This window comes from Colobus angolensis, unplaced genomic scaffold, assembly GCF_000951035.1.
Source record: "Colobus angolensis palliatus isolate OR3802 unplaced genomic scaffold, Cang.pa_1.0 Scaffold164, whole genome shotgun sequence".
Taxonomy (NCBI): Eukaryota; Metazoa; Chordata; class Mammalia; order Primates; family Cercopithecidae; genus Colobus; species Colobus angolensis.
The window spans coordinates 5,891,866-5,901,738 of record NW_012114755.1 but is presented as its reverse complement, the minus strand read 5'-3'; the positions used below and the strand labels follow the sequence as shown (position 1 = coordinate 5,901,738).

The window sequence follows — 9,873 nt, the reverse complement described above, 5'->3', positions numbered from 1 at the left end:
GAAGCAATGGAGAATTTGATTTGACATACCAAAAATCCTGCATTGGTGGCAGATATCATGGTAACTCTGACTCTACATATGAAATAATCTTTCAATAATGAGGTCATTTCAAATTACTTAAAAATATTCATAAAGTCTACTCAGTGGATGACAAATCAGTACCAGGCATTAGTCCCAGTCCAAACTGGGGTGACTGTCTCATAGTTTATAAAATCCATAATCCCCAGTTCTATATGCTTACTATTGAACAGTAGTTAATACCATCTGCCATATATTTAATACTGGCAGTACCACAATAATTTATTACCATTAGATAATGAAATGTTAGTTTTAAATATTGTGATAAAATTTCTTATGTGTGTGATTATAAAACAATATTCTTTTGGAGGTGAATTATAATTTGAAACTAGAGATTCAAATACTACATAACTTGACTGTATCACTCCAGTGCTAATAATTATTTATATAGCTATGTGTGTGTATACATACACAAATTTATATATACTTAGTTTTTTTTTAAGTGAAAAAAGAACAAGGACTTTTGTGCATGTAACACAAGCCTAAATTTGAGAGGAATAATTCAACAAACATTTTTACCCCTTAGATTATTAAGTCTATGAACTCATTCTTAGTTGGTTGATTCACTTTTGGTGTTCAAGTCTGTGGTTGCTGTTATACTGACAATTTCTTTAAGACAAGCTTATATTTAAGATGTTACATCACATCAAATCACTAGCTAACAACATGACTTCTTCCGTGTCAGAGGTATTGGAACAAGGCACTGAGCATTGTATAAGATGACACATCAATAGAAAAGATTGTAAACTTATTAAAAGATTTGCAATTATTTTAAAGCAAAGAAATGTTTATCATAAACAACTTGTACCTAACTTATACAAAAAGGCTTCATGATGTGAAATTGGCATTCCAGAAGAAAAGTGATTTTTAAGAAATTTAACAATTTTCTAGATTAAAATCCACAAATTAATCAATATACATTGTCTTCATCCATTAACTACTAAGAAAACACATTTACTTCTCTATTTTATCTTTGCTTGAGAACCTGAAGCAATCTAACAGCTTCACAATGTTGTTTTCCAGATAAGATCAGTCTTGAAACTATTATGACCAAATTATTATCTCTAAGAACCAAGTTGTTTTATGTTGAAACCCAAAATTCCAGTCTCGAGAAAAGGAATTCTGCATTTACTGGGAAGAGCTATCTGGGATTCTGATTGTAGTTGAATGTGTCAGAAATAAACCTCTGCTATGATCCATTAACACTTTAATGTGTGAGTTTTCTTATGTCATCTGATCTTGGCAATTCATTTGCACATTTTAAAATGATAGGATATACAGGGCTCAGTCAGCCTCTTTGATCCCTTTCTTTTTGCCCCAACATTTTTCTTAATGGGGAAGGAGGTATCAAATAACCCAAGAGAAGACCATAAAAATAAACAGATGCACTGGAAAGTGATGGGACAGCCCAAGGCCAGTGTTTCTTACTAAACTGCAAGACTCCATAATTTCCCAGTATTCTGATTCTACCTGCAATTTCAACAGTCATTTACAGCACCTCAGAAAACAACATCTGGAAAGGGCCCAGCCAATGAAGCAGAGAAGTAGTACATTTCCAACATCACAAAGTTGGCCTCTATAAAAGTGTATAAAAACTTTGAGTTAAAAAAAAAAAAAAAAAGGGGTAAAATTGACACATGGCTTCTGACCTCTGGACCTAAACCCAGAGGAAAAAGTGAAGTAAGGCAGACCACCTGCTGCTTCCTCATTATGCTGATTAGATTGTTGATTTAGCCAGCTGTGCTTTGTTTTCCTCAATCATGACATGCTTGGCAAATTCATTAGAATTAATTCCCAAGTTCTCTTTTAATTTGTTGAGCTCAAAATCATGGAGAATCTTGATAGTCATTAACTTTTCTCGCTTGATTCTCTCCACAACATCTTTTGGAACGTCAGGTATCATCCAGGCCAGCAAAAATTTAACTAAAAACACAACATGCTAGAGGAAATATAAAGGAAAGATTAGATGCTGTTAGAGGTGTCACATGTTCGGCAGAAAGTCTTTAAAAATCATTTCACTTATTTAAAAAACTGCTCAACATATGAGGTAGAAAGGCAAGTAAGAAGATATGGTCCCTGTCCTAGAACTTTCATACAAAGATCAACATTAAACAAATAAATATATACTTAAATATGTAACTAGCAATATTCCAGTTGAACATGATTATTGAATATACTCTTTATCACTGCTCCTTCCTGAAAAGCTGATAAAATATTTATAAAGGAATTAGATATAAAGGAATTAGACTCAAAAGACTGAAAAAGGCTAGCAAACTTGCAAATGATGATGTGGTGACTGACAGTGGAAACCAAAAAGACAAAAGCCAATTTTGTTTTAGATTATCAGAAAAGTTCAGGAAAGAAGGCAATAAGGACTTTTGAAGGTATTAGTGTGAGTTGGAGTTGAAAACAAGAGGATTAGATAAAAATTCGCATAAGGAGCACTTGAATTTTCAGAGCCTTTCTCCCATCTGTATCCAGGTATTCTTTTACTCCATACTATACCCTGGAAGCAGCTGAAGAGTTTATTTTCTGCAGAAATTATACCAGAAAGCTGTGAATCCAGGGGCACCAGACACAGTGGATGTATGAAAACATATTGAAAAAAAAAATGTAAAAACAGTGAAATTCAGCACGACGAACTGTGAGACACTTAGTCTCCTCTGCCTTGCTCAGGTCTTAGAACACAGGCAGCCACAAAATATCTCAACAGGCAGATTTAAAGAGTTTTCTCTGGGAAAAGTAACTATTCTGTAAAAGCAGAACTGTGGATATCAAAATTTTGTAAGGATCCAATGAAAATGTCAGCTCACTACCTTATCAACCTACGGTGAAACCCACCAAGTGACATCACTCCTGTTTGCACAAAATGCTTCAAGTCAGCTTTTCACTGCCACACTCTTAAACATGAGCAGAACCACCAAATATGTAGGAAAGTCTCTGACGTGGAAAAAAAAAAAAAAAAAGAACCAGATATAAGGAAAGGAGTAAAAGAAAAAAGTAGAATTTTTAAAAAGATATTAATCCAGGTTTTCATAGAGGAGAAAACAAATAATTAGAATTTCAAACTAGGAAGTGTAAATTTGAGTGTAAACAGCAGTTCCAGAGAGACAGCAAAAAGAAAGAAAAAAATTTATCAAAGAAATTATGCCAGCAAATTGTCTCAACTTGATGCGTAAGTACGTTTTAAGATCTAAGGGGCTCAATGAGTGTTTAAAACAATGAATGTTGACAAATAGCAAAGAACCACCTTGTGAAGATTCATAAAAACGGGGCTAATGAGAGAATCCTACAACCTTATTGATTTTAAAAATAGATAATACACACAGACTGGGGAGTCAGAATAGTATTGCATTTTGTAGCAATACTGGAAGCTGAATGAAAATGAAGCAATGTCTTCAAAACTTCAGGAATATCAAAATAATGTTGATTAAAATTTTTTCAAGAAAACAAATTTTAATTATAAATTCTATTCCAAATAATCACATGTAAGGAAAGAAAAGAAATTTTCAATATTCAATTCCTCAAAAATGGACAGCCCATAATTTTTCCTAAGATATTACTGGAAGATGTGCTTCACCAAAGTAAATTAGTAAACCAAAAATGTGAGAAACATAGATTGCAGAAAATATAGTCTCCAATAGAAGACAAGATGAAGAGAAGTCCCAGGATGATGCTTGGTGGGAGTCTGCAATTATTACAAAAAATTGATACAAATAATAAATAAATTAAAACAAAAGAATTCCTGAAGTAATTTACTGGCTGAAAGGTGATCTAAACTTCTGATGCAAAATGTTGGAATGAAAGACTGATAAATTTATAAAGAACTAAGAGACAGAGGGAGAAAAGAAAAGCAATATTATAATAAAAGAAATATGTTCAGAATGTAAGACAGGAAACAGATGTCATTAATATTTATAAAGTCATAATTTATAAACCCTGACTATTGTATTTATATAAAACATCTTACTCAAAACTCTGATGGACAGAAATATTTCAGAATTGAGATTAAATATCAAAAATATGTAATTTAGTGTATAAACAGCAGGGTCTCAGGTGGCACTCTGTATCAAACACTTAAATATTTCTGCAGCAAAGTAAATGAAGAGTCACTCTAAAAATAATAAATAAAAGCTATCAATAGCCTTAAATTAGATCATATATTGCTGCTAAATAAGTTATCAAAATACTTCCTCTTTCCTGAGGTTTTGAATTTCAGAATAAGACAAAATTGCTTTAACTATTGAGCGGTAGGAGAAAGATAAAGTTTTTTTTTCCCTTCTCTCTTTCTCTCTGTGTGGGTGTGTATGTGAGAGATCTGCCAAAGTAGAATGTCAGTAATTGATACCTAAAACTAAAAAATAAAAATATATAACTGCGAAATCATGTTCTTTTGCCATATACAAGGGTAACTACTAGAAGAATGAGTTAAAAAAGTTGAGATGTTTCATTTGTATATTAGGATTTTAGGGTAGGCAGGAATATTATGTACGATTGCTCTTTTGTTTTTTTGACATGCAGAACTATTTGATTTTTAAAATTACATGTGAAACCTTGATAACAATAAAAACAAATTAAACAGAAACTGGTTGGAATGGCATGTTTTTGGGTTAGGATTGTCTTTTATTGGGCTTTATTCCAGGGTGAAAAAGTGCCTTTATTTTTACTTTTCTCTCCCTGATCGGCCTTCTTGCCATATGATTTGTATCACTCAATTTGAAACTTTGTCCAATACTGCCTCTGTATTGGTTACCTTTTCTTCCATGCCTTATCTCTATAATTACACTAGATATTCCACAAGAGAGGAAGCATAAAAATAATAGATAGAGTATAAACTTGGGAGTGAGGCACATTTGGCATTGAGACCTAGCATTAATGTTAGTTAACGTTAAGTCAGCTACTTATTTTTACTGAATCTCAGATTCCTTTTTCAAAGGTGAGCAATAAGGTTTAATTTACAATATTGTTATGATTTAATACAGCCTCTGGAACTAGTAAATAATAGGTACTCTGTAAAATCCGTGGGTTATTTCCCCTTTTCCTGACTTCAAGGGAAAAAGACCGTATTTGTTTTCCTTTCCTTTCCTGTCCCCATGACATGTTCAACAGCAATAAGTGAGTAATAGGCAATCCATTGTACTGAAAATATCCCTAAGGTTCTTTTTATGACAATAAATACAATACTTCCTTCAAGACAATTTATTGAGATATTGCTAACTTTCTGATGAGAGGTTACCTTTGGAAATACCTGCCTAAAGAGAGAAGAGAGTAACTGGAATGAAAGTTAAGAACAGCTTACTTCCATAACAATGATGAAGGTCATCTTGGCAGCAAGGACATGCCAGAATTGCATATTATGAAAATACTTATTCTCATCATCAGGAGGATACCTGTAATCTCTGTACCTGAAAAGTGGAAGTAAATGAAAAAAAAAAATAGTTATAGCTTCAACTAGAGCGACCTAATATAATTTCTTATTATTTCTCTTAACAGACCTGTCTAGTTGATCAGAAAAATCAGGTCAAAGTTAATTGATATCATGAAACATTTATCTTTCTTGTTCACATAAAGTCAGGGTATATGCTACTTACATGCAAAAGAGATCCAAGAAGAAACACACAAGTGAAACTTCTCTCTTGCCCTTCAAAGACAAGCTTCTCAAATAACTTACTTATTCAAAATTTGCTGCTTCCACTTCCTCTTTTCCTATTCCTTAACACTCCCAATCCTTTCCTTCTCTTCTATCCTTAAATTGCAGGTATATATTAATCCTTTGATTTGACGTTCAAAAATAAGAATATTATAGGCCACTTCTATCTTCTTGAAACTCTATTTTCTCTTGGCTGTTCTGATGCTGTATTGCTTTGTTTTTCCTAACACAATTCTGAAGTTTTCTTAAGGTCCAGCTTTGTGTGTTCATTCTCTTCTATAAAGTCACTGGATACTGGTCCTACTGAAATAGTTAGTCCAGCTAGTGAGTAATCACATCCAGAAATCTGACACCAGTGGCCATGCTCTTAAACACATTAGGCTATGATTTCATTATACTCAAATATGTAGTATAGCAATATAATAATGTCTGCTTGTCTTGCAATATTTTGCTCTTTTTTTTTTTTGGAGTCTCAAATGAAACAGCTGGCTTAAATTAAGGGGCCTTGATAAGCATGTGTGTGTGTGTGTGTCTTTACATTGTATGGTGAAAAGATCCCATAGTACATGATACACTGATTGTAAAAACAGTAGGTTCACATATGCAATTTTATATTCCCTATACAGAATAAAATCTTTTAGCAGGATAGGTGGTGAACTAATCATATTATTATATTGTTATTTCTCTCTCACACACTCTCTTTTCTGAGGACACAGATAAATTCAAGTAAGTTAAATGTATATACAATATGACAGTGTTGTATGATCTATAGATTATTGCAGCTTTGGACTAAGGGGCACTTGTTGGTGACAAACCCTTTTGATAAATTAGAAAGTAAGAAAAAATTTTAAATTAATGTTATCTTTACCCATAATCTCTTAGTTTTTGCCATTTTACCTTTTCAAATCTGAATCATACAATGTGTGAATTCTAGAATGGATACACTTTATTTATACAGGATTTTTGTTGCCCTAAGAAAATCCTTTGTATTGTAAGACATAAAGGTAATAGATAACTTAAGAAATATACTTAAAGGATAAAACTAAAACTTAAACAAACAAACAAATCACCTGCAAGTGATGAAGTCTCGTTTTTCCGAAGGTGCAGTGTGGTTTGGAAAATCAGCTATCAGGAATACTGACAGGCTATTATTCACATATCCTGTCATAGGCTGCGTGGCATTTGTTGAGTAAGCATAGTAGTAAACTAGACGGGGAATGATGTCTGACGTAAATGCAACAATAAAGGCCTGAAGAATAAAAAGAGGAAGATCATGGGCTGCCAATTTAGTTTTAATAATGTCTGACTTGTACATCTCTCAGTACCATAAATTGTACAGATGCAAAATAATTAAATACTATTATAAATCATAGTAATATGCAAGTCTTTGTCCTGAAACACAAAACAGCTCATTCACAGTGTGTGATCAGTATTCCAGGATTTCATAGCTACAAAGTGGCTAAGTAGAGAGTCAGACCAAAATATATGTCTCCAAGAACCATGTTCTTTCCATCAAGCCTTGCTATTTCTTATATTTCTTATTGTTTAACAGCACAGTTCTACTATCCTTAACCAAATTCACTTTCTTAGACTAACCCAATGAGCTAGGACTGCAGGGTGTGTGTGTGTGTAAGAGATTAACAGGAAAGGAAAGAAGAAACTGAATATCATGTGTTTGCAAATTTCTCACAGTTCAGTGCAATTAATTTCAGTATTTGATTCCACGGGAATGATATTTTCCCATCCTTTCCTAAGTTCTGGAATAGTATAAATAGCATATTTCTTCTAGGTTAGATATGTCAATTAAAAACCACCTGGCTCTGGCACCTGTATTTTTAGTGCTATGCTTTAAAAATTCTAATGCAATTTCTATGGCTGATGGTCCATTAGGGCTTTCTATTACTTAGTGAATAGATCTGACAATTTCTGCTTTCTAAACAAGTGGTCATTTCAAATATATTTCAAAATTTATTGGAGTAAATTGGTACACAGCAGTCTCTCATACTTTTTTTTCCAGAGTTTTACTTACTTTGTCTAGCTCTTGATTTACTTAGCAATTACGTCACTTTTTGTTTTCTAATTTGATTTTTTCTGATTACATCTTTATTCTTTTTTACTACTTTCTATCAATTGGATTTATAATTTTTGATAGTGTCTTAAGTTATATACTCAGCTCATTTTCCAGTCTTCTTTTAATAATTAAAAATGTATGGCAATGGAGTTTTTTGTAATAGTGGTTTTGGCTCATTCCTATAGGCTTTCATTTAAGTTAAGCTCTATGATTTCAATTCTGTTTTCCCTTATATGAATCCTACTTAAAAGTATTAGATTTTCTTTTTTGATTATCTTATTATCAACTTCAATTTGTAAAGTATATTGTAAGTGAACATGCATTGTAAAAGTTATACTTTTGGAAATTTATTTTTCTTACATTTTAAGTGTTTCATAAACATAACAGGTAAATGTACATTCTCTGTAGTATACAAATACAAATATAATCATTTTTAAATTATTTTATCCAAACACTTTATACTGTTACTTATTTTCTGTCTACTTTGTCACATGCTGTGAAACTGTGTCATACTTTAATGAGAGTAATTTTATAATTGTTCTTGTATTTCTAAGAGTTTGCATGACATCGGTTTTTCTATATTGGTCAGCGCTTAACAATTTTGAGATGTTTTAGCTTTATAAAGTATCACCATGATGAAATCAATGTAAAGATTAAGCATCATTCGCATCTCCCCGTGCCCCCCCAAAATGAAATACAAAGTCACCCCACCGAAATAGGTCCACTTACATTAGTTGCAACAGAAAGGACAGCCATTCCATAAAGAATGTCTTGCCAAACACCTATGCTATGAGCTTTAGAAGCTACAGTTCTCCTGTATTGAGTGGTAAGTTTCCAGGCATCCACTCGAATTTCTACAATATTATTTATGAGAGCAAGAAGAGGAGCCAAAGGAAAAGAGGCCACAAATAGTGTAACAAATCCAAATTGAATAACTGCAGAGAAAAGACAAAGGCATGAAGTCATTATTGTGAAGGAGAAAGACAAGAACACCCTGCCTAAATCCTGCTACTTCCTTCATTTTGGAGTGATCCACACGAACATGACAATTCAGGCTTCTGTCTGTCTGTCCAGTTCCTCCTCTCCACAGGGGACTAACCTGCTTGCTAGAACTGGAAGAAGAAACTGGACATGCATGGCTGAGTTCCTTCTTTGCTCTTCCTTTAGAAATATGCTTGTTAGAAGAAAATCTATTCCTCTTTGCCGTTTATTATGGGCTAAGTTTAGATTTATGCTTGTCTAGTCTTTATATTTGTATTAGCAATTTAGTGAGGTAACCAAGTTTTTCAATCTTGCTAGCCCATCTACTTTTATGTATGTATGTATGTATGTATGTATGTATTATTATACTTTAAGTTCTAGGGTACATGTGCAAAACATGAAGGTTTGTTACGTATGTATACATGTGCCATGTTGGTGTGCTGCACCCATAAACTCGTCATTTACATTAAGTTTATCTCCTAATGCTATCCCTCCCCTCTCCTCCTACCCCACGACAGGCCCCAGTGTGTGATGTTCCCCTTCTTGTGTCCAAATGTTCTCATTGTTCAGTTCCCACCTATGAGTGAGAACATGCGGTGTTTGGTTTTCTGTTCTTGCGATAGTTTGCTGAGAATGATGGTTTCCAGCTGCATCCATGTCCCTACAAAGGACATGAACTCATCCTTTTTTATGACTATATAGTACTCCATGGTGTATATGTACCACATTTTCTTAAACCAGTCTGTCATTGATGGACATTTGGGTTGGTTCCAAGTCTTTGCTATTGTGAATAGTGCCGCAATAAACATGTGTGCACGTGTCTTTATAGCAGCATGATTTATAATCCTTTGGGTATATACCGAGTAATGGGATGGCTTGGTCAAATGGTATTTCTAGTTCTAGATCCTTGAGGACTCGCCATGCTGTCTTCCACAATGGTTAAACTACTTTACAGTCCCACCAACAGTGTAAAAGTGTTCCTATTTCTCTACATCCTCTCCAGCACCTGTTGTTTCCTGACTTTTTAAAGATCGCCATTCTAACTGGTGTGGGATGGTATCTCATTGTGGTTTTGATTTGCATTTCTCTGATG

General features: G+C 33.5%; 1 protein-coding gene across 1 annotated transcript in view; it reads right to left on the bottom strand.

The window, feature by feature from the left end:
* Positions 1-1,706: 1,706 nt before the first annotated feature.
* The window catches only part of ANO5 (anoctamin 5), a 72,242-nt gene continuing 64,075 nt past the window's right edge, over positions 1,707-9,873 (bottom strand). The window contains exons 18-21 of the mRNA XM_011937528.1: positions 8,529-8,734; positions 6,799-6,977; positions 5,378-5,483; positions 1,707-2,017 (exon numbers count right to left, since the gene is read on the bottom strand). Coding sequence (XP_011792918.1) covers positions 1,796-2,017; positions 5,378-5,483; positions 6,799-6,977; positions 8,529-8,734 — 713 coding nt within the window. The 3' untranslated portion in view covers positions 1,707-1,795. The remainder of the gene's footprint in view (positions 2,018-5,377; positions 5,484-6,798; positions 6,978-8,528; positions 8,735-9,873) is intronic.